The sequence below is a fragment of the Dromiciops gliroides genome, chromosome 2, assembly GCF_019393635.1.
Source record: "Dromiciops gliroides isolate mDroGli1 chromosome 2, mDroGli1.pri, whole genome shotgun sequence".
In the NCBI taxonomy this organism is placed as follows: domain Eukaryota; kingdom Metazoa; phylum Chordata; class Mammalia; order Microbiotheria; family Microbiotheriidae; genus Dromiciops; species Dromiciops gliroides.
Window position 1 is genome coordinate 323,714,835 of NC_057862.1, and position 25,912 is coordinate 323,740,746.

Here is a 25,912-nt window from a genome sequence, read left to right on the forward strand (position 1 = left end):
GAGAAAAGTTTGGAACTAAAAATCTTATGAAAACAAATGTTGAAAACTTTCTTTACATGTAACTGGAAAATAATAAAATACTTTTATGATTTAGATAGAACCTTTTTTTTTTTAGATGACAGAACCTTCTTCTGGGTCTCGGTCACTGGGGACATGCTCTCTCCCCTTCCCCACTTCTATTTTCATACCTACTTCCCTACATAGGGCCAAGAGCTTCAAGCCCAGTGACAGCAAAAATCAAAAGAAAATAAGAAACATTCACTTACTTTGCTGAGAAGTAGAGGGATGAGTTGCTGCCTTCACAGCCAGATGGCAAATGTTTCCTCAATGCTTGTTTTGTCCCTTTATACTGTCCCCTCCAGACCTCCTCCTTCAAGAGCAGAAAAACTGGTTATCTCAGCATTCTGAGGAATCTTAGTCAGGTGGGAACTGACATTCCTATGAAAGCCTTGAGTATAAGTCCTCCCGTCCTTTTTCATCCCCTTCCCCAACCTCAGATCACCAACTATATTCCAACTAAGACACATCTCGAAATGAACTGGTTAAGAATTCTGGCCAAAAGCAGCTAAGGGGCTAGCTGCCTATCCCACACTGAGCATCTCATTCACACATTTCAGTTAGTGATAGAATTTATTAGAGTGAACTCTTCTCACTCAATCTCTTTGCTGGGACAAGTGCCCAGTGGGAAACAGTCAATTAAAACATATAAAACAGCTGTAGCAATTATAACAGTATCCAGACAAAGGCAGCTGTGTGTAATAGAAAGAGCAATGAAATTAGAATCAAGATCTGGGTTTTAATCCTACGTCAGGTGCTTCCAAGATGTGTGACTTTAGGAAAGTCATTTCTTCTTATTGAACGTCAGTTTCCTCATCTGTAAAGTGGTAGTAATAATAATACTAATGATTGAACTGCCTACCTCACAAGGTTGATGGAAGAAAGTTGACTTAGGGAACTGCAAAGTGCCAATAGAAATATCAGCTAGTTTTTATCTCCACCAACCCAGAAGAACAGAAGCTCCTTGAGGCAGAATACTATACCATTTCTTTGTACCCAGCACAGTGCCTGGCAATAGTAGTATTTCATAAATGCTTGTTGACTGGACATAAAATTGTTGTTTAAGCTTTAGGATGTCCCAGAGGCCCATCCCTGACTACTTGCTCTCCAAAAACCTGGAAGTAGAGAGGGTGGTGGCCCCAGCTTTCTCTGCAGCCATGGTGACAAGCAGTTTTATCCTTGAAGAGAGAGGTTTAATGGCAGAAAATGCTCCAGTACCTTATCTTCTTTTCCCTCCTCCCAAGAAGACGGAGGAGAAACTGACTCTGGTCATGGCTCCCTCTCCCATTCAGCCCCTGACCACCAAAGAAAAAGCCCTAATGAACACACAATAAGCAAAAGAAGAATTAAAGAGGAGAGAGATGTGAGGGTCCACTGGAGCCAGCTTGAATCAGCTCATAAGAACTGGTTGTTAAATTTTCAGTGTGAACAATTACCTCTCAGAAATTGGCAAATGCTACAAATCAGAGTTTAATTTATTGTGATTGTCTAGACTTAAGGGAGCAAGGGAGAAAATGTTAATAATTCAAGTTAAAATAAAATGTAAAATGAGTACTTTTTTCCGGGGAGCTGGTTGTTAAACATTTGCCAGCACACCCCTGGAGAGATCAATTGTGTTAAAAGGGGATAAGTTTTACAGGGATTTTCCTGGGCTTTATGTTCCCTTTTATGTTTTGTCTTCACCTATGAAAACGTAAATTTCTTCAGAGAAGGGACCATCTTATTTTCATGATTTTGTATTACCAACACTTAACCCAATGCCTGGCACATAATAAACACTTCATAGATTGCCTCTCTGTAGCTGACACAGCACCTAGAATAAGGCCAAATACAGCATAAATACTAAAAGGTCAGAGCCAGAAGAGCCCTCAGAAATGACCTAGACCAGTCCATATGTATGAGGCAACTAGGGTCCTTAAAGGAAAATAGTCTGTCCAAGACAATAGCAGTAAGTTAGTGATAGAACATGCAGAAGGTGTTCAATAAATATTTGTAGATAGATTGTAGATTGTCACCCACTGTAGACTGGGGGCTTCGAACAGGATTTCAACCCAGTGTTTAAGATTCAAAAGAAGGGGCAGCTAGGTGGCGCAGTGGATAGAACACCAACCCTGGAGTCAGGAGAACCTGAGTTCAAATCCGACACCAGACACTTGACATTTACTAGCTGTGTGACCCTAGGCAAGTCATTTAACCCCAATTGCCTCACCCCCCCCCCCAAAAAAAAAGAATGTAAGCTCTTTGAAGATTCAAAAGATAGGAATATAGGATAGTGTCAGAAAGAATCAGCATTTTGCCCTCATCATTTGGGACTACCATAAAAATTTGAATACTTTAATTTTGTTATATAATTTAAGTTGGATCTGAAAGTGGACTTAAATAATAAAAACTAAACATTCGGGGCAGCTAGATGGCACAGTGGTTAAAGCACCGGCCCTGAATTCAGGAGTACCTGAGTTCAAATCCGGCCTCAGACACTTGACACTTACTAGCTGTGGGACCCTGGGCAAGTCACTTAACCCCCATTGCCTACAAAAACAAAAACAAAAACAAACAAACAAAAAAACCCTAAAACTAAACATTCTAGAATTCTTTCCTCTCCCTATGAAAAATGTTCCCTTTACATAACTGAAGAGCAACTAAATAAAGGCTTTGAAATCACAGAGTAGCCACAGAATGAGATGGGTTGTCTCCAAAGGTGATAAGTTCTTCCTTACTTTAAGTCTTCAAGCAAAAGTGGCATGACCACTAGTCCTCCATAGTGTGGAGGAAATTCTTGATCAGGTCTGGTTGGACACGGGGGTCTCAGAAGTTCCTTCAAACTCTGAAATTCAGCGTTTCTGTGAAGTATTGAGTACCAGCAAACATCTTTTTGTGGAATACAATAAGAATCAATTCCATTTGGAGAGGAAGGAAGATAAGGCAATAGAGTGTTTTCTACCATTAGTCTCTCCCTTCAAGGACAAAACTGCCTATCACCATGTCTTCAGAGAAAGCTGGGGCTGCCACCATCTTTACTCCCTGACTAGGCTTTTGGAGAGTGAGTTGCCAAGAATGGAGAATTATTCCAAGTTGTTGTCAGTTCAACTCAGCAAGCATTTATTAAATACTACTATGGGCTAGGCATTATGCTAGGTACAAAGAAATGGGATAGTGCTCCCTCAAGGAGCTAGGTTGGTGATCATTAAATGAAATAAATACTTCTTTCATCCTAAACCTTAGACTATTTCTTGTCATGTTCCAAATCAAGATTTCTCCTCAAAAAACATGTTAGATTGGAAAGGAAGTCTCTGGGGAAAATTAATTTCCATATACTTCAAAGGACTTGGTAGGGAAAAATGAAATCCAACAAGACACTTTGACTCAAGGGACCAAGACAGAGCAAGCAGGTCCAACGAGGTCAGGGTAACCAAAGGGAGAATTCATCACGATCCTCCTGAAATCAACCAATCTTCTCTTTCATAATCCCAAACAAGAAATTTAGGATTCCTGAGACCAGGGGGACATGCCCAGTATGGTAAATGTAAATCCCTATCCTCTCATATCTTCTGCCCTCAGAAGTAAGGAGTTTAAAACAAGTTGCAGCAGCTTCTGTGGTCGGCATGCCAGCACTCTACCCTCATGGGAGAGTTCAGCCACCTGGCTAGCCACTGTTTTTTGTCAAAGTATAGCAAGGCTTGTCATGTCCATTTGCTTTGAGCCTCAGGGTTTCAAGAGAGATAGGTCCTACCTAGACCTGTAATGAGAAGGTAATAGAATTTCACAGTTGGAAGGAATCCTAGAGACCACCTAGTTAAACCTTTATGTAAAGCTGCAATCCTCCCCAAAATTTCCCCAATAAACTGTCATCAAGTCACGACTTGAACACCTAAAGTGACAGGAAGCTCACTACCTAACAAAGCAATAAATTGCATTATTGGGCAACTCCAGGTGTTAGAAAGTTCTACCTTATGTTAAAAAAAAAACTGCCTTCCTTTAACTTCTAGTTACTTAGTTCTGCTCTCTGGGGTCAAAGAATGTCTGCTTGGCAGCTAGGTGGTGCAGTGGATAAAGCACCAGCCATGGATTCAGAAGGACCTGAGTTCAAATCCAACCTCAGAAGCTTAACACTTACTAGCTGTGTGACCCTGGACAAGTCACTTAATCCTCGTTGCACTGCAAAAAACAAAACAAAATATAATGTCTGTTCCCTCATCCATGTGACAATCTTTCAGATATTTGAAGACTAACCCCCAAGTCTCCTCTTTTAAACTGAATATTCCCAGTCCTTTCAACTGATCATCATATGACATGGTTTTGAGTCACTTCACCATCCTGGTCACTCTCCTTTAGATGTAATTTAGCTTGCCAATGTCCTAAATTGTGGTCCTCAGAATTGGTCACAAAACTTCAAATGAGATTTGATTAGAACTGAGGACAGCTGGGAACATTCCCTCCTTTTTGACACTGGACCAGTATTAATGGAACTTAATTGGTTATTAAAGCATTTTGCTTTAGGGTGGACATGTGGTAGAGCTTTGACATCCCATTTAATCTCACCACTGCCCTATTAGATAAATTGGGCAGCTATCATTGTTTCTTCAGTACTTCAAAGATCTGAAATTTCACCAATGTGGTAACTCCCATCACTGATACAGATGTAGTCTGCACCACGTAGTGGTCATTTGAGAGTTATTGTGGCTTAAAATTTTATCCCCTTTTGGTTGCTGAGCTTTTCTTCATATTTAACTAGTCTAATCCATGGACAACAGAAAAAATCCATTGCTGTGCCTATATACAGCATCATAGGATAGATTATAGATGAAAAAAAAGGCTGCTAGAATTAATGGAAAACTAGAGTTTGGGCTGCTAGGTGTTTCAGGGGATAAAGTATTGGACCTAGGGTCAGGAAAACTCATCTTCCTGAGTTTAAATATGGCCTCAGACCCTTACTAGCTGTGACCCTGGGTAAGTCACTTAACTCTATTAGCCTCAGTTTCCTCATCTATAAAATGAGTTGGAGAAGGAAATTGCAAACCACTCCAGTATCTTTGCTAAGAAAACCCCAAATGGGGTCATGAAGAGTCAGACACAACTGAAACAACTGAACAACAGAGCTTGTCTAGTCTAATCCCCTCTTTTCGTGGCTGAGGACAATAAGATCTAGAGAAAATAAGTAATTTGTTCTAGTATACATAAGCAGTAAATGGTAGATACAGGATTTTAATTCAGTTCCCATGATTCCAAGTTTGGCACTCTTTGGACAGCACCACAAAAAACCTCCAAGAGCTTACGGTCCACTGTCCTGGCCTTCAGGAAGTCAGGGTCATTGCCACTCCACAGTGAGGCACCAAAGTGGGAATTTCATGGAGGATCATTGTTCCTATTTTCCAAATAAGGAAACAGGGTCAAAGGCAGGTAATGACTTGCCTGAGGTCATATGACCCTGGAAATGGGAATGGAACATAACTAGGCCTTCAAGTTCCAAAGCTACCAAACAGGAGCTATGGGCAAGGCAAAATTGAGCTGTATCCTCCCACAGAGCTTTCTTATAGCCTGAGAAATTATTTTTAGATGAGCAGAGTTCATGCCTCTCACTCCTCCAGTCTTCTTCTCACCTGCACTCCCATTATCCCCACAGTTATCTTAAATGACCCATTTCCAGGCCTTGGCCTTCTTACATTCTTAGTAGACCCAGTAGTGTTGTGTAGTAGTCTAAATAAATTAGGAAAGAAGGCCATTTAACCATACATAAGGAACTCTGTGGACTATATATTGACAGTATTAAGATGTAATATTATTTATGTTCATTTTTTAAAAATTTATTTTGTTGGGGGCAGCTAGGTAGCACAGCACTGGCCCTAGAGTCAGGAGGACCTGAGTTCAAATCCAGCCTTAAACACTTGACACTAGCTGTGTGACCCTGGGCAAGTCACTTAACCCTCATTGCCCCATAAAAACAAACAAATAAACAAAAAACAATTCTATTTTAATCTGGTTTGGGCTATACCTGGTAGTGTTTCAGGATAGTGCAAGCTATATGTTTGACATCTCTGATGTAGTGAAAAAGTCACTGAATTGAGAATTAGAAGACCTATTTTTATGGTCCAGATCCAACACTTACCAGTTCTGTTTAAGTAAGCTGGGTCCTCATCCTTTCAGTTTCCTATTTGGAAAACAGGAACTATAATTCTTGCCATATCTAATTATGAAGAGTGGGGAGGAAAAATGGTTAGCAAACTCTCCTGTTTTGTTCTATGCCTGTGATTCTCAATTTTTTTGGTCTTAGGACCCCATTACACTCCTAAAAATTATTGAAGTCTCCCCAAAGAGCTCTTATTTATGGAGGTTTTTTAAAATATATATATACATATATGTATGTATGTATGTATGTATGTATGTACCATGTTCAAAATTAAAACTTCTTAGTACTATTATGAAAATAGTTTTGACCTCACAGACTCTCTGAAAGGACCTTGAGGACTCCAGGGATCCCCAGACCACACTTTGAAAACTATTGTTCTCTCCCAAGCACTGATGCTTTGGGGAGAAAATTTCAAGATGGCAAGGGATATCTCTCTTGGAATTTATCTCTTGTTTGGATAAGGTACTCTGTTTTTCTCCATGCTGGTGTCATTTTCTTTTTCAAATTATTGCACACTTACAGTTAGGATAATGATATGAAAGAGATCCATATTTGCGGTAGTATATGTGAATGAGTGGGTCTCTATCTTGTAGATCCAGAAGCCTGTGGGCCCACTGAGCAAAGATGCACTAAGGCAAGCTGAAACCAGCATGAATTTTGGAAATCAGGGCCTAAAGCCAATGGGATCTCAGCCCTCACCTATTAAAGAAACATGGAGAATAGAACTGTAATGATTGGAATGACGCCACCTGCTGGAGACTTACTGTAGAAGAGTTCCGCCCATGAAGCAAAGGTCTTTGAGGGCAAGACCAGGAGTCTTTTCTTTGGCGTCAGGAAGTGACGCGGGCTAGTGGGAGGAAGAAGGAAGAGACTGGCGCACGCTCTTGCTCTCTTTCCTTTGGACTCTGGTGGAGAGCAGAGCTAGAAATGTGCTCTCCCTTTAATAGATATGAATTTAGGCCTTTTTCTCTCTTTACCAAATTCTTATTCTCCTTAATAAATGCTTAAAAGTCTAACTCTTGCTAAAGCTTATAATTTATTGGCGACCACTTATTAAATATTTTAGACAGTTCAGCTAGAATTTTACCCCATAACAGAACCAATTCCCATAAGTTACAGCTCAGAGAGATTGTGCAACGTGTTTCTCTGAACACTCAGAGCCATAGCAGGAGAAGTGACTGCTTCAACCACAGAGCACATGTCTTGATGGGTTTTTCAAAAGACATGAAACCATTGTGAGCTCTAATATCCAACTGGGACCTGTACGGGACATAGCTGGGAACAGAATGAACTCCCAGTGGAGATCTCAGTGCAAGGATAAGGAGACAGAAAAAGGAAGAGGTCAATACTTGCACTGGGCTACCAAGAAAGGAAACAGAAATCAGGGATGTTGAGGGCATTGGGCCTGGTCCCAGCCACCCCATCCCTAACTGTAATACCAATAACATTCAAACTACAGAAGAGAAAGGATTAATGAAGGCCTGACTATTTGTTTAAGAAAGAGAACAGAGCCTGAGGACCTTATCACAAAGTCCCAATCCAGAAATATGAGGAAACAAAAGAAAACACGAACACAATGAAGAAATACTATGGGTTAAGAAAAGCACAAGAGTTAAACTTAGGAGAGAGTAATTCCACAACAAGAACTTGGTTTCAAGGACCAAAAATGACTAAAAGAAATGAAACATGAAATAAAAAGTGAAATCAGAGCTTTTTTTGGGGGGGGGGGAGGACTGAAAAGAGAATAAATGGTTTGGATTAGAAGATTGTAAACCTCACCATGTAACATATGCCCTTGAAGACCAGAATGGAATAAATACAACTCAATGATTCCTAAAACAACAAGAAATATTAGAAAAAAGTCAAAATGGGAATAGTATGGGTTGTAATATTGATGCCACAAACAAAAAGAAAAAAAAAGAGGATCAATAAACATTTTTAAAATATACAAAAGAGAACAGGAAGAAGTTGAGAAGAAGATGTGGAGAACCTAGACAAGTAGGGCAGGGTTGGTAATACCATGATAAATTTAGGATATGCTTTTTTTGTGTGAGGAAATTGGGGTTAAATGACTTGCCCAGGGTCACACAGCTAGTAAGTGTCAAGGGTCTGAGGCCGGATTTGAACTCAGGTCCTCCTGAATCCAGGGCCAATGCCTTATCCACTGTGCCACCTAGCTGCCCCTAGGATATGCTTTTTAAAAATAAGCTATATGTATCAGAGATTCATGCTTTCATATACAATCTTCTTTTTCTGTTCTTTGTATATAGAAATGTTCATGTTTGCTATTTGCCAAATTCATAATTAAAAGGAAAATTTTTAAATAATTACATTTCCTAATTAAATATTTAATGATACTAAAAATACCTGCATTAGATAAGCCAATTATAGAGGAGTTATGGTAAACAGGCACACTAATTCATTGTTGGTGGAGCTATGAATTAATACAACCATTCTGGAAAGCAATTTGAAATTATAGAAATAAAGTGGCTAACATGTCCATACCCTTTGACCCAGAGATTCCACTATTAGGTAAATTCCCCAAGGAGTTCAGAGATAAAAAGAAAGGCTCCATGTGTACACCAAAATATTTATAGTAGTACTTTTTTATGGTAGCAAAGAACTGGAAACAAAGTGGATAAAGATTAGCTGGGGATTGAGTAAGCAAATTGTAGTACCTGAATGTAATGGAATATTGTTATGCTATAAGAAATAACAACCATGATGAATACAGACAAACATGAAAAGACTTATATGAACTGATGCAAAGTGAAGTAAGGAGAACCAAGAAAGCGATATATACTAATGACTACAACAATGTATGATAGAAGAACAATAACGAAGCAGTTGAAATTGAATGTTGTAAAATTATAAAGGCCAAGCTTGGTTCCAAAGAATGATTATGAGAATACACCCCTTTGTAGAAGTGGGGAGGATCCACATCATTGCATATAACATCAGACTTTATTCAATGTGTTGGTTGGTTATGTTTAATTTATTTCTCTTCTTGCAACAGGTGGGGGTGGGAAGGGGATGATGGGAAGGGATACAGGAAAAATGTAGGTGATATAAAAACAAAAATATCAATAAAAATCTATTTTAATAAATACTGTGAATAATGCAAATCAAAAATATGCACTATATGTACTATAACATCAAGCTCAGTGTACATTATTACTTTGGATTGAATGTGATGGAGTTGGAGAATCTATAAGGACAGTCTAGCCCCAGCTAACTCATTTCAATATCAACAGATATTTCTTAAGTATCATAAAATGCCATTTATTATGTGAGACATTGTATTAAAGTATATCATCATCTACTTTTTGAGACAACTGGGGTTAAGTGACTTGTCCAGGGTCACACAGCTATTAAGTGTCAAGTGTCTGAGGCTGGATTTGAACTCAGGTCCTCCTGACTCCAGGGCCGGCGCTCTATCCACTGAACCACCTAGCTACCCCTGTATTAGAGTATAAAAAAGAAATACAATGCATATACTATTCTCAAGGAACTTATAATCTAATAAGAAAAAATATACACATACACAAATAATTATGATACAAAGCAGAAAATAATAATTCAAAGAATAGGTCATTGCAATTCATTACAAGTAAATGAAAGAAGCAATTACTTTCACTTGTGTCAGAGAGGATAGGAAAAGTTTCATGAAAAAGTCTGAACCTGAATTTGGCTAGAAAGAGAGTCCAAGCAAAATTCATTCAAAGGATGGAGATATGGGATGAGAAAAACCATAAAGTAGTCAAGAATGAAAGATGGAAAGTATTTTAGTTTGGCTAGAGTAAGGGAAAAGGAGTAGGATTTTGGAAAAGTTCATATTTTATTCAATAGATAATGAAGAACCACTGAAAGTTTCTGAAACCAATGAGTTTTGGGAGACCTGAGCATATTTCTAGGCAAAAGATAAGGACCTAATGTGAGGAAAAGACTGAAAATTATGAGAGAAGAAATTATTGATGGAGAAAGATTATGGAGCATATAACAGGGGGATGGGTTGGGAAGATTAGGAGGAGGTGCTTTATCAAGGAGAATCACCTCATCTTCTGAGACAGCATATTTAGGCCACTGATGAGAAAACCCAGAAGGAACATGATAGTTGTCTTCAAATCTTTTTTTTTTTTTTTTTAGTGAGGCAATTGGGGTTAAGTGACTTGCCCAGGGTCACACAGCTAGTAAGTGTTAAGTGTCTGAGGCCAGATTTGAACTCAAGTACTCCTGACTCCAGGGCCGGTGCTCTATCCACTGCGCTGCCTAGCTGCCCCTGTCTTCGAGTCTTTGAAGGATTGTCATGTGAAAGAAGAATTGAGCTTGTTCTGCGTAGCCCCAGAGGGGGAAGAAACAAAGAACAGTGGGTGGAAATTACAAAAAAGTAAATTTGGGATTGATGTCAAGAAATGTGCGTGTGTGTGTGTGTATGTGTGTGTGTGTGTGTGTGCGCGCGCGCGCGTGTGCGCGCACGCACTTTCTTAACAATTTGAGCTGGCCACAAGTGCAATGGGCTGTTCTGAGAGATGGTGGCCTCCCCCCCCCTTTTTGGAGTCTTTAAATTTGATGACCACTTGCAGGTATGTTATAGTAAAGATTCCTTTTGTGCGTGAGGTGGTCTAGATGACTACTGAGGTCCCATATAACTCAAATTCTGTAATTCTGTGATCATGGGAAAAGAATGCAAAAGGACATTTAAGATTTTAGAAGAGTTGGGGAAGTTGAGGTCATGTCGGATTGCCTTCAGCTTCTGATGGGGAAAAAAGAAGCAAAGTTATTTACTAAAATTAAGGGGTTAAAGTAGAAGAGGTAGAGACTGAAGTAGAGATGATAGCCATTGTGTGAATCACAAAAATCTGCAAGAAATGAATAAGGATTATTATGCAGTAGGCAGGCCCCAGTTGAGTTTCTATAGCATATCTTTGTAATAAATTTAATCACCCTCTAATTAGGTCCTTTCTCCTACAGAGTGTACTTCTTGGGATTAAGAACAGAAGAAGAAGATGGTAGAAATTCAGAAGAAAGAAGTAAAGGAAATTTTTTAAAAAACAATTGATTTAAGAGTGAGGAGGGCGTTCATAAAATGGCTGGCTATACAAACTTTATAGGCTTTCTAGTTTTGAAAGAAAGTGCCACCAGAATAGAGTTAGCAGAGTGAGAAGATATGAAGGAATTGGAAGGATTGAAGTCATGATGAAGGTGAAGAATGGGTATGAAAAGAAGAAGAAAGGGGGCAGCTAGGTGGCGCAATGGATAGAGCACCGGCCCTGGAGTCAGGAGTACCTGAGTTCAAATCCGGCCTCAGACACTTAACACTTACTAGCTGTGTGACCTTGGGCAAGTCACTTAACCCCAATTGCCTCACTAAAAAAAAAGAAAAAAAAAAGAAGAAAGAGGAAAAGATGGAAATATATGATATTATAGCAGGAGAAAGAAATTTCAGAATTCAAGATCTTTAACATGAAGCAGCTTCAAGGGACTGTAAACTCTAACGTCTGGACACCATGGTGAGTAGTTGAAGTAGAGTGACAAGGAAGTCAAAGAAACCAAGAAGTTTGAGGAAATGGAAAGAAATTATTTTAGAAGAGCCATTGGCAAAATCACTGATGTCTCAAAGGATTGTGACACATGAGGAGTTGGAGCATAAGACTATGAATCATTCCACAAAGTTGTGAGAGGTGAGATGGGTGTCTAGAAGGATAACAGATGATAGCTACAAGGATCAAGAAAAGGATGATAAAAGGTGATGGAATGGGGGCAGCTAGATGGCACAGTGGATAGAGCACCGGCCCTGGAGTCAGGGGACCTGAGTTCAAAGCTGGCCTCAGACACTTAACACTTACTAGCTGTGTGACCCTGGGCAAGTCACTTAACCCCAATTGCCTCACTAAAAAAAAAAAAAAGTAATGGAATGAAAATCAAAGAATATTACAGTGATGGTGTCAGAACAAAGGTCCCAAGGAAGATCCTAACAGATTAGACAGAGGACTGATCAGCATTGAAGTAGAAGGTAACAAAGATGTGGGACACCCAAGGAAAAGTCAAAGTTTGCTTAACACAAAGATGCAGAAAATGAGGAGGTTTCTTAGCAGCAGAATGGAGATCCCATTGGTACAGTGGAGAGGCAGAGAAGGACCAAATTACTAATCATAAAGAGAAATGTAAATTTAAACCACTCTGAGGTTCTACAGTAAATATTCATCAGACTGAAAGTTGAAAAAATGGCAACTGTTGGAGGGGCAGAAGTAAGCAGGCACACTAACATATTGTTAGGGGGAGCTGTGAATTGACCCAACACATTCCATAAAGCAATTTGGAACTATATAACAACTAGTATCTTTATAGTACCTACTATGTGCCAGGCAGCACTTTATAAATGTTGTCTTATTTGATCCTCATAACACCTCTTCAAAGGGTTTTCATTTTACCCTTGAAGAAACTGAGGCAAACAGAAGTTGCATGATTTGTCCAGTGTCACGCAGCTTGTAAGTTTCTGAGGTCAAATTTGAACTCAGGTCTTTCTGACTCCAGGCCAAGTGCTCTATCCATTGGACCATCTAGAGCTAGCTAATTATATCCAAAATGTCACTAAACTGTGCACACTTTTCGACCCAATGTACCAATTTTCCACAGCACACACACACACAAAGCCAAGGTTCAGCCATGGATAACTAGAAAAAGCCTTTTCCCTCTCTTAGCTTCAGTTTCCTCATCTGTAAAATGGAAATTATAGCACTTGTACTAACTATTCTCATTAGATTGTTGTGAAGGACAAAAGTAAAGATCTTTGAAAATCATAAGGCATTATATAAATGTCAGCCATTATTGCTCTCATTCAAGTCTAAGAGAATGCTTAAAATTTTCCAGATAAGTACTTTGGTTATAAGTTTTGTTTGATTGATGCAGATATACCTAAGACACTATTCCTATTTAGATGTTGTGGTTAAAAAAATACACAACTAGGGGCAGCTAGATGACGCAGTGGTTAAAGCACCAGCCCAGGATTCAGGAGTACCTGAGTTCAAATCTGGCCTCAGACACTTGACACTTACTAGCTGTGGGACCATGGGCAAGAAACTTAACCCCCATTGCCTAAAAAAAAAAAAAAAAAAAAAAAAAAAAAAAAAAAAACCCACAACTACATATTGGATAAATCACAGAAATGCTAGAAAGATGATTGCTTCTTTAGAACCAGTTTGACCGCATTTCCAAAAAGCTGGAAAAGACTAACAATGTCTGTCAGACAAACAGTCACAGATGGATGTTGATTTCACTAATGTAATTAACTTCTCTTCCTACCTTCAGGAGCCAAAAGAAGTTAGTCAAAAACTTCCTTCTGTGCACTGATATTTTGAACATTGACTTGCAAAGATGACATGCCAAGAGCAGTTTCCTCTTCTTTTACGATCTTTGGAAAGAAGAGGTAAGAGAAAATTGAGGGTTTTTTCCCCTTGGAAAACTCAAAAAGTACTTAAAAGACATAGAATCATAGAGCTTGGAAGGACTTTAAAATATGAAGATAGCATATTAAACCTAGAAGAAAATTAGAAATAAGAACATTGGAGCAAATGATGTGAGACCTGGCTGGGTTTTGGTGGTTGTTGTTTGTCCTTCATTCTTGAAGAGGACCATGATATTTGGGTCATGTCATGACTTGCACTTAATTGGACTTAAGTGAAGCAAGGTCACCAACCTCACTCTCTCCCCCAGAGCCATCTGGGTCCAGTGGCAAGATATATAGATATCGATATAGATATCAATATAGATATAGATATAAACATATATTAACATATATATATATATATGTTTAAGGCAATTGGAGTTAAGTGACTTGCTCAGGGTCACACAGATAGTAAATATCTGAAGTGAGTTTTGAACTTAGTTCCTCGACTCCGGGGCCAGCATTTTATCCACTGCACCACCTAGCTGCCCCCTGGGTCTCAGTACATAGAATATTAAATCTGTAAAGAAACTTTTTTCAAGGGGCAGGGGCAGAGGGGAATGAAAGGGAGAGAAAGCAAATGTTTGTTCATTGAAAAAAATTAAATTAAAAAATATCAAATCTAGGAAGGGACTGTAATTATATTGAATCACTAAGGCAAATGCTTTAGTGATAATCTAGCCAAGCCCTCCCCCAACCCCTTTACACAGATGAGGAAATCAAGACCCAGAAAGGTGAAATATCTTGCCTTAGATCAAATGTAGCATGTCAGTTAATGCCACAGCCAAGATTAGAACTCTTGTCTTTCTTTATTCCTTATTCTATGATCTTTCCATTGAACCTATGTGATTTTTACAATGGTAATTTTACAGTAAAATGATGAATAAAGATGAGTACAGCTGGAATAAGAAAAAAATTAGAAATCTGAACTTTAGAAAAACAGTTTTCAAAGTTCCTGTCACTCAAGTCTCAAGTTGATGTCATTGCACAGATACTTAAGCTTCACCACTTTCTTAGACACAATTTCAAAACCCCTCATGAAACCATATAATCTTGACACCACTAATAGCAACAGGGATTTTAAAGCATTCATTCAATAAATATTTACTGAGTACCTATCGTGTATAAAAAAATTTAGAATGAAACTCTTCTATAATGAAGACTGTACTCTCTTTTAAGATGTTTCTTTCTTTTCTTTTGAGATTCATAGATATCACAAAAATCGATCTGGAAGCAATAGGGAAAATTTTATTATTGAAAAAAGTACCTCCAATAGTAATAACTTGTAAAATTTCCCTCTTCCCAAATAAGACTTTGAATGATGACAAATATAAAACACAGATTGTCCTTAATCTATGCAGGAAAAAAATTAGGTTTACATGTTTTTGCAGTGAATCTGGTTTAAAATCTTCATTTATATGGATATTCTGATCAATATAAATATAATTCCAGTATAGCATGTATGTATGTATGTATGTATGTATGTATGTATGTATGTATGTACATACTTTTTTTGAGACTGCATCTCCCTAACTTGCTCAGGCTGGAAGTGCAATAGTCACTCACAGACTGGATCCCACTATTAAGTAGGTAAGACCTGGACCAGTTCTCTTCTGAGGCAGCCTGGTTTCCCTCTCCCCCTCTACTCATAGGGGCTCACTGTATTAGCACCAGACTAAGGACTTAGTGTAGACACCCAACTGACTTCTGCCCACTCTAACACAGCCTCCTAGGTAGTGGGGATTATCATAACTTGTCACCATACCTAGCCAGCTTTATATTTTTATAAAGTTAATCCATTTGAAAGTGATGACATTTTGTTAATTTCTTTTTGTGATGATATTGTTAATCTCTCTTAAAAAACTGAAGTCAGTAACCAAAGAATTAGTTGGGAGGAAGTTGTATTGTTTCCATAGTTCTTGACAAATGGAAAGTAATTTTTAGGGTTGTTTTGTCCATTTGTTTTTAACTACAGATCAAAATATAAGGAGTCTCTTTATAATTTTGGCTTATAAAGTCTAAAGACAATGGCATATAACAAAGAACTAAAAGTAGTTTGCCCTTATTAAGGTAAATGAGACTTGGGTACAAAATATTAAAAATAAGTAAGTCCTGGGGAAAGCTAGGTGGCGCAGTGGATAAAGCACTGGCCCTGGATTCAGGAGTACCTGAGTTCAAATCCGGCCTCAAACATTTGACACTTACTGGCGGTGTGACCCTGGGCAAGTCACTTAACCCTCATTGTCCCACAAAAACAAACAAACAAACAAAAATAAGTAAGTCCTGAGAGCTAGATGCATACAAGTAGAACCAAAATGTTATTAAAGATTAGGAGATCAGAATATGTATGTATATGGAACAGAATAATAAAGGAAGTATTGTGAGTACTATGACTATAACTTTCTATCAAAATTCTGAAATTATTTCTGATGTTTACACCTCCCAAACCAAGTATACAACAAACTTATTGTATGAATTCAAGCAAGTCACTTCCCAGCCCTGGACCTCAGTTTCCCCACTTGTAAAATGTTGGGACCAGTCTAATCTTTAATGACCTTTCCATTTCTACCAGTGTATGTTTTATGATGTCTTCTCATTCTGACATTCTATCTTCTGAAGTCCTTTTTGGCTCTAGCATTCTGCTGTTCTATATTTTCAATATTTCTTCCAATGATAGTCTTCTATTCTATTCTCATGGCAGAGTATTAGAAAAGTAATAAATGCATATATACTTTTCCTCCTTTGTCAGTTCTGATGAAATGAACTATATTCCTTTTTCATTATCTTTCTGATTCAAAATAATAACAATGGCTAACATTTATATAATACTTGCTATGTGCCCAGCACTTTACAATTATTTTTTTTTTCATTTAATACTCACAACAACCCTGGGAGGTAGGTGCTATTATTATCATCCCCATTTTGCAGATATGGAAAGTAAGGCTAAGTAACTTTCCCAGGGTCACACAGCTAGTGTTTGAGGTCAGCTTTTAATTCAGATCTTCCTGACTCTGGGGCCTAGTACTCTATCCAGTTAGCCATCCAGCTGGATTGTTTTGACTGAGAGAAGGCAGAAGATTATAGTTCTCAGAATGAATGAATCTTTGTAGTTATTCATTAGTAATCCCAAATCTTTTCTTGGGAGATATGGGAGGGAAGGGAAGGAAAAAGGTAAGAGTTTCAGTGTCTTCATAATTTTGAAAAGGTCATTAGTAAACAAGCTGTGGTATATGATGGTGATGGAATATTATTGTGCTGTAAGAAATAACAAGCAGGATGATTTCAGAAAGGCATGAACTGATGTATAGTGAAGAAAGCAGAACCAAGAAAACATTGTGCAGAGGCAGTAATATTGTTTGATAAAGAATTGTGAAAGGCTTAACTATTCTCAACAATACAATAATCCAAGGAAATCCCAAAGGACTATCAATGAAATATACTATTCACCTCCAAAGAAAGAAATGATGTTGATTGTATAGACTGAAGCATGCTATTTTTCACTTTCATTTTTTTCTTTTATTCAAGTTTTCTTATACAAAATGGTAATGTTTTACATAATCGTACATGTATAACCTACGTCTGATTGCTTACTGCCTTAGGGAGGGGGAAGGGAGAGAGGGAAGGAGGGATTAAAAATTGGAACCCAAAACTATAAATAAAAATGTTTATTACTTTAAAAAAAAGTAAAACTTTGTGAAGGGGGTGTAAGGAAGGGAACAATAGGCCCTAGTTTAAAAAATGCCTAGAACATTCTCTAGATTGTCTTAAACAAGGGTTCTTAACTTGGGGGTCTATTTCCTTGGTTTATAAAAAATATTTTGATAAACACTTTAATATAAAAAGGTCATTAGATTTCATAATTAAGAAATGTTTATTTTTGAGAGTTTCAGTTGAATCATGCTTAAAAGGCTACAAAGAGTTAAAAAGATAGAGGAAAGGAAGTAAAGGCATCTGTTATTAGACAGCTGTCTCAAGGAATTTAGCAACAAAAAAAGAAGATATAGTTTGATAGCTATTCGGGATGGAAGATTTTCTAAACTGATTTTGTTAGAGACTAGTCCATTAAACTGTGCTTGTAGAGTTGATTGTCTGGAAGGAGGAAAAGAAAACCAAGTAAAACCTCTAAGGCTGAACAGTGTTGATTCACAGCTAATTGAACAGCTTTCAAAAGAGTTGGAAGAGACCTCAGAAATCAAATAGATCAATCTCCTCATTCTGTAGGTGAGGAAACTGAGTCTTTGTGACATGAAATTACTTCATTCAGGTGTCAGGTCACATAGCCAGTAAGGTACAGATCCAGAATTTTAATCCAGGTCTTTTTGACTTCAAGTCTTGGTGTGGTTCCTTCCCCAACTTGCTGCTTTTCTGATGTTTCTCGGCCTTTCCCTGTGTGCCTTTGTCTTATCTTGTGCTATGTGTGAACCCTGCAGGAGCCCTGCTCTGTGTTACAAATTGCCTAAGTTTATGGCACTGAGATTTAGGTAATGATGAATACATCCAAGATTAACAACTACATTCTTTTCGTCTCCTGAGTTCTTCCCTATTTTCCTGGCCATAGTAGTCATTTTGTATAAGAAAACTCAAAAGAAAAAAAAATGAAAAATAACATGCTTCAGCCTGTGTTCAATCAATATCAGTTCTTTCTTTGGAGGTGGATAGTATGCATCATCATTAGTCCTTTGGGATTGTATTGGATCATTGTATTGCTTAGAATTGTTCTTCATCAAATAATATTGCTGTCATGGTGCACAATGTTCTGGGCATTCTTTCAACTTGGAGAGTGGGAAGGTGGGGGCAGTAATAAGTATAAAATTCAAAATATGCAGTGGGCTATATTTCCCTAAGTGAGAAGGAGGAGGAGAAGGAGGAGAAGGAGAAGGAGAAGGAGGAGAAGGAGGAGGAGGAGGAGGAGGAGGAGGAGGAGGAGGAGGAGGAGGAAAGGACCAAGATAGAACAATGGGATGTAGCTGAAAGACACGTGGCCTGGAAGACCAGGCGACCTAGAGGTTTGAGCCCCCTATTTCTAGCTTCAGTGGGAAAAGGCTGAGTGGGAGAAAAAACATCAGTATGAGTAAAGCTGAAAAAATAAGGAATTATGAACATTTGGAAGGTTCTGAAATTATGAAATCCAGAGATTGAATTGGAGGTGAAAAACTGAAAGGGGAAAGAATAGAGCTAAAAGAAAAGAATTTGAGCTGAAAGAATCAAGCTGAAGGAGACAGTTTTCAGAAGAGGATTCTATTAAGACTTCAGGAGCTGGTATAGGAGACAAACATAAGAGGTTTATAAGAGTGAGAAATGGAGCTAAAGGGAGTCTAGAAAAAGAAAAATGATAAGGCAGGGCAAGAAGTAAACCAAACAGAGGAAAGAAAGTTGAGTGTGGTTGTCAAGAGAGTATAATGAGTAAATAGGCACAAATGTCTCATTAATATCTGTTTCTTCAGGTTCCGTGGGGAGAAGACTGAGAACTTCAAAATGAAACACTCCCAACAAGCTGTTGGCCACAGCATTCTCCTTAGGAAACTATTGGCAAGAAGAGCAAAGAACTGAAGATCGCATTTCCAAACAAAAAAATAGAGAGCAGGAAAGACTTTGCAAGGACCTGCATAGAGTATGCTATATTTGTATTTCTGCCAATCAATATCAATTAGTCAACATTTATTAAGCACCTAGCATGTGACAGGTACTGTGCTAAATACTAGGGATACAAAAGGCAAAAGGCAGTCCCTGCTACTAGGAAATCACTATCTAAATGTGGGCGACAACATGCAAACAAATACATGCGAACAAGTTATGTACAGGATGAATAGGAAATTACTATCAGAGGGAAGGCACTAGAATTAAGAAGGATTGGGAAAGACTTCTTTAAAAAGATGGGATTTAGGGGCAGCTAGGTGGCGCAGTGGATAGAGCACTGGCCCTGGAGTCAGGAGGACCTGAGTTCAAATCCAGGCTCAGACACTTGACAAGTGACCCTGGGCAAGTCACTTAACCCCAACTGCCTCACCAAAGGGAAAAAAAAAAAAAAGATGGGATTTAAGTTGGGACGTAAAAGGAGCCAGGGAAGTCAATGGGTGGATTTGAGGAGGAAAAGCATTCCAGGCACAGGGAACAGTTGGTGAAAATGCCCAGTACCAAGAGATGGAGTGTCTTGCTCATGAAACAACCAGAAAATCAGCATCACTGGATAGAAGAATATATGGCAGGAAGCAACGTATAAGAAGACTGGAATTGTCAAAAGGGGTTAGACTATGAAGGGCTTTGGATGCCAAGGGATTTATATTTGATCCTGGAGGTTATAGAGAGCCACGGGAGTTTATTGAGTGTGTGTATGTGTTGGGTCTTGGAGGGTTAAGGGAGTGGGGGATTGTTGTGACATGGTCAAACCTGCACTTTAAGAACAATCACTTTAGTGGCTGAATGGAGAATGGATTGGAGTGGGGAGAGACTTGAGATAGGCAGACCCATCAGCAGGCTATTGCAATAGCCCAGGTGTGAGGTGAAAGGTTCCAGGCTGTCAAGGCTGGTTTCCCTCTAAGAAGATGAAGGGACTATAGAAATGTGTTTCCACTCTCCAGGTAATTAGGAAGAATGAACTACTTATTTTTTTTGTTCATTCATTTATTTTACTTAGAAGGGCTTCAATGTGGTAACAAATACATTTGGAGATGTAGAAGGAAATGAGTGAGGAGGGTTAAAGAATGTGACACAGAAAAGAAAGACCACTAAACACTTGAAAACTAAGTAACAGATATAATAAAGCTCTTTCCAAAGATGAAAAAGCTTGACTCTCTAAGGAAGAAGCAACTGCTATCTCTTATCCTCTAAATTTTAGAATAATGAATGCCATGAAGTCATAGCTGATGTCAGAGGTGAAATATCACACAATAAAGGTCAAAGAAAGAAGCAATGAGTGGTAGTGATTGGTGATTCCCTACTGAGAAGTAATGAGGCAGATATTTGTTGACCTTATCACAGAGATCTGGTATCTTCCTGGAGTATGTATGCAGAACATGATGGGGAATCTTTCCAAGGTTTCGAACTGGATGATGACTACCCATTTTTGGTGATTCATCAGTGATGCTGCTGGAAAGAATTTATGAAGCATTACTTAAAGACTATGAAATCTTGGACAAGGAGCTGAGGACTTTTAGGGAGCCCAGATAGTGTGTTTTCATCACTTCTGTTGATCAAAGGCAGGGGCTTCAAAAGAGAAATATAGAGCTGGGAAATAAATAGCTAATTTAAAAGATGTTTGAGAATTGCTTTTGGAATTTTGGACCATGGCTTTAACTTTAAAAATAATGGGCTCCTAATCAAGGATGGAGTCTATCTATAAGGATTGATAAGAAGGCATTTATTTGCCTGAAATCCTTCAAATTTAATTAAAAGAGCCTTAAATTGAAAAGAGGGAAGGCTAAAGATGGGGGAGAAAAATGAATTTATGTCCACTAAGCTAACATATCACAGAGAAAAGCTATAATGTTGGAAGAAAAATAGCAGTAGAGATGCCTAGAAATGCACATAAGATTAATTGAACAAAGGAGAGAGCAATAAGACCCATGGCTATGTCACCATGGCGATAACATCATGCATATCTACACACAAAGTGTATAAAATATGGTAATAAGCCACTTGAATTACAGCTTCTAACCCAAGAGGACAAATTTGACCTCAAAGGTGTCAGATTTAATAGAATGAGATACATAACTTGAATGACTCTGGAAGGATATATCTTAATTAAAAGAAACAGGATAGATAAGGGGGAGAGAGAAGGGGGAAAAAGTAGCATTGTCTATTTTTTTTTTAGCATTGTCTATTAAGAAAATTAATTGTGAGGAAATCAAGGAAATAGAGGAGTTAGTAGAGAATATTTAAGTGAAGAACCTGAGGCAGAAACAAACAAAAAATATGTCATGAAGTATATAACAGACCACCAAGAAAGAAAGAGGAAGTAGATGAGGAATTTAGGAAATAGAACTTAAGCCTGGCAAAGATATATGATATAGTAGTCACGGAGGGCTTCAATTAACCCATCTGCTGGAGCACTCTTTGCCCAAAGTACAACAGCTAATCATTTCTTGACAATTCAACAAGGGAAAATTCTATTCTAGATCTGATTCTTACTCACAAGAAGAAAGTGGTTGCTGAAGTTGAAATAATAGAGACCTTTGGGAGAAGTGATCAATCCAGGTTAGAATTTGTGATAGAGAAAGAATCTGGGCATAGTCTGTCATGTACCCTTGATGTCAGGGAAACAGATTTCCAGGGATTCCAAGAAAGGATAGATATCCCATGGCCAAAAATTTTATAAGGTCATCCCATGAGAGACAGTAAGCTCTCAAGAATAAAATTCTAAAGACACAAAGAGAAACCATTATAGTAAGGAAGAAAAGAGGAAGTTACTTCAAATTTATTTGTGGTACCAAAGAAGTGGAAAATTGAGTGTTAACCATTTGGGAAATGGATGAACTCTGATATATAAGTAATGAAAAATTATTCATTGAATCCCTCAATTTTAGTTTAAAGGGACCATCTAGTCTAACCCATAACCTGAAAGAAATCCCCAATATAACATGCCTGACACATGGTCAACCTCTACCTGAAGACCACCAAGGAGAAGAAATTCACTATTTCTAAAGCAATTCATTCCACTTTTTGACAACTCTAATTGTTAGGTTTTTTTTTCTGTTATCATGCCTACATTTGGTTTTTTGTTTTTTTTTTTTTTGGCAATTGACTATAGTCACAGTTGGTAATACACAGTTGTGTATTAATTTCAACTACAGACACAGTTAGTGCATGTATTAATTTCAATGATGACACAATGCTTGAAGGGAAAGATAACACTGGATGACAAAGGAAGTACTGATAAAAGTCTTGACAAGTCAGAACACTGGTCTAAATCTAATGCAACAAAATTTGAGAGGCATTAATGTAAAGTCTTATATTTTACATTAGGTTTAAAAGATTACTACTAGGTTCAAAAATATCACAATCACAAGGGAAGATATGATTAGACGAACAGGTCAACTGAATAAACTGAAGGTTTTAGTAGACTGCAAACTCAATACGTCAGCCTCCTCCTCCCCTTCCCCCACAATACATTATGAGAGGCAGATGTCCAGGATTAAGGAAGTGATAATTATGTTATACTATGCATTGCTAGACTGAATATGGGTATCGTGTTCAGTTCTAGATATCACATTTTAGCAAAGACATCCATCTGGAGTGCATCGGAGAATGATCTAGTTGGTAACAGGTTTCAAAACCATGCCACATGAAATTCTGGTTGGAGGAACTAGAGAGATTTAACCTCCAAAGCAGAAGACCTAGAAGTCTTCAAGTTTGTTTATTTTAAAATAGGGATGTAACATGGGAATAGGATTAGATTTATTCTACTTGGACCCAGAGGGCTGAACTAGAAACAATTCATGTAGGTTAGAAAAAGGAAGATTTAGGCTTCATGTGAGGAAAAATGTTCTAATGATTAGTGCTATCACTAAGTGAAATGGGTAAACTTCACAGGAGATTCTTTCTGATTTGAAGCCTTCAAAGGCCGGGCTGCCATTCTGAGTGCATGTAATAGAAATGATGTTTACTCTGAAATGGACTGGACTAGATGGAATCCATGGGTCTTCCCAATTTTTTATATTCTAAGTCCTGGCTTTGCCACTAACTAGCTGTGTGAACACTAATCAATCATTCCTTTAAGCCTAATTTTTAAAAATACACGTTTTACTTTCAATTTGAAAGACTTTGGGGAATACAAAATCAAGATTACAGAGCTACAGTTCCAAAAAAATGCAGCAGAGGTAAACAGGAGAGATGCAGATTGACAACAGTTTGCAACTTATAGTCTTAGAGGTTGAAAGATCTGTCCAGGTCATAAGTTCAGTATGTGTCAGAAGTAGTTCTTATGGTTACTATGCTATGCCCGCTATTCATGAGTATACATAAACTGTATTAATATAGACAGAAGAGCCTTGAAACATAGAGCTCAAAAGTTAAGAGCTGGAAGGGACCTTGGAAATCATTCAAGTCCCTTTATTTTATAGATGGGGAAACTGAAGCCTGGTATGGAGAAGTGACTTGCCCAAGGTCACAATGCCAAGAATCTAGTTCGAGGTGGGGGGAGTGGAGGGGTAGGAGAGGATAAGATATCATACAAGAGATTCTATTACAACTAATAACAGATAAGCTCCCTGAAAGTAGAGACTGTTTTATTTTATAGATAGATAGATAGATATGTATGTATGTATGTATGTATGTATGTATGCTTGGCAGGTAGCACAATAGCTAGCATATAACAGATACTTAATAAATGCTTGTTGATGGGCTGATTGAAGACTATACACAATGGAAATCTAAATGTCATATTCATAATTGATAGGACAAAAACCCAGTACTGTATAGAAGAATTTGAACACCAGTTTAAAGTTATCTATAATGGGATTCAACCTGTACATGACTTATACATGGAAAATATACTGGAGTGGTTCACACCAAATGTGTATATATAAAACAATTTATCAAAGTTGTACTTAAAAAGTAATCCTATCTGGTTTGATTGTTATTTGGAAGTTGAGAGGTAATAAGTCACCATCTGTCTCTGGGAATCTGTCAGTGATCACTTTTTAAAAACCGATCATGATTAATAAAATGCATAAATAAGTAAAAAGGCATGTATGGAAATAAAAGCTAACTCAACATGACCCATCTAACATTCAAAAGTTAGCACAAGAAAGGCCATGCCCCCACATTTCCTAGGTTTACTTTTCTTCCTATTACGTAATTAAAAGAGCAAGGGTTAAAGATGAAGTCAGGTCTTCATTTTTAAAGGCACCAGAAGCCATTCCTTACCCACAGTAAGATTAATATGAGTTCAAATATAACACCTTACAAATCTCTCTTCAATGCTAAATGTTTACTGGAAAGGAAAAAAGCAGTTGGGGTATGTACTGTAATCATAGTCAAGGATTGGGTGACAAGGTGTAATCATCAGAATACATATAAAACCTGACAGACATCATATAGCTGAAGTTTTTATTCTGGGAAGAAGAGTATGTGACACTTCCAGATCAAACAATAGGATCTGGGCATACAAAATTAAATTGTTTTTCATCCACACAACGAAAGATTTGTGTGCTGCCTGAAGAGAAAAAGCTGTTTTCAAAGATCCAGTTTTTCCTTTAGCAAGAATTTGTAGTGTTTGGGTTATATGCATCATGTCAAAGTGGAACAGATGTTTTTGGTTAAACATCACATTAGCAGAAGATGCTAACCTTTTTACAAAAGTTTTCATCTTGGATCTTCTCCAAAAGTCTTCTTTCAAAGAATTTATTAATGCACATAACTATCTGCTGTAGTGGAAAGAGGAACCAAACAGTCTTAGTCAAACAATGAAGGCAAAAACTTTACTCTTTTAACCTGCTAGACTGCCTGATTTTCTAGACTACAGAAATTCCCCATTAGCCTCTCTCTTGCTTCTGCAACATCAGACTATAAGGCCCAGAAGTGGTCTGGCACTTTTTAGCCATTGCTGGAAGCTCAAGATCAAAACTTATTGTCCTTAAACATGTCTTCATATTTGCTTCTGTAAATAAGGAATCCCCTCTCTTCCACTAGTATGGAGCTCATTGTGACTGTGATGATTCAATCTGGCTCTCAATGAGGGAGATTTCAAGCACCGGAAGAAGTAATTGAAAGGCATCCTGGATATATGAAGCACTGTTAGATGCCTATTGAGATTGAGACAAAAAAGAAATGATGGTCACTTAAGAGAAAAAATGTAAGAGTAGATTAGTTTTGCACCTGGTGATTCAATTCATATTAATCCCATCTTTTTCAGTGAAATCAGCTTTTTAAAGGAAAATAATTTCAAAAATGTTTTTATTTCTGTGAAGTGTGCCTACCTTCCATCAATGCAAGTCACAATCCTTCCATATCTTAGTAGTCAGTTGTCATGAGTTCAATGATTAAAAAAAAAAATTCATCACTTGGCAGCCAACTTTCCAGTAATGAACCCTTCCCAATTTAACTAAACTGGCTTTCAGATGAAACATGCCGATGTGTTGTTGGGCTGACTTTTTAAAAGCCTTCAGGCTTCTACAGCTTAGTAGGACCTACTAGTATTTGTGCTTTCTTAGTAGAGTCCTTTAAGGAACCAGGATTATTTCAGCAAAATGAAGAGGCAGCAAAGGAGGACTTTAATGGAAGAATATAATAATAATAATAATGATTAATATTATACAGTGCTTTGTGGTGCCAAAATGACAATCTAGGAT

The 25,912-nt window shown here is 37.9% G+C and overlaps 1 protein-coding gene across 5 annotated transcripts in view; it reads right to left on the minus strand.

The window, feature by feature from the left end:
• FAM114A2 (family with sequence similarity 114 member A2) overlaps nucleotides 1-25,912 on the minus strand; it is a 58,750-nt gene that overhangs the window by 4,885 nt on the left and 27,953 nt on the right. For 2 of the 5 annotated variants that reach the window (XR_006354720.1, XR_006354721.1), the window contains exons 14-17: nucleotides 24,911-25,366; nucleotides 13,484-13,592; nucleotides 6,161-6,238; nucleotides 267-370 (exon numbers count right to left, since the gene is read on the minus strand). Coding sequence is in view for 2 of the 5 variants with exons in the window: in XM_043982205.1 (XP_043838140.1) it covers nucleotides 25,262-25,366 (105 nt within the window). In the remaining 3 variants the exon portion in view is untranslated. Of the gene's footprint in view, nucleotides 1-266; nucleotides 371-6,160; nucleotides 6,239-13,483; nucleotides 13,593-24,656; nucleotides 25,367-25,912 lie in introns of those variants that run through there. The other 3 variants (XM_043982205.1, XM_043982204.1, XR_006354722.1) reach the window with 2 other exon arrangements.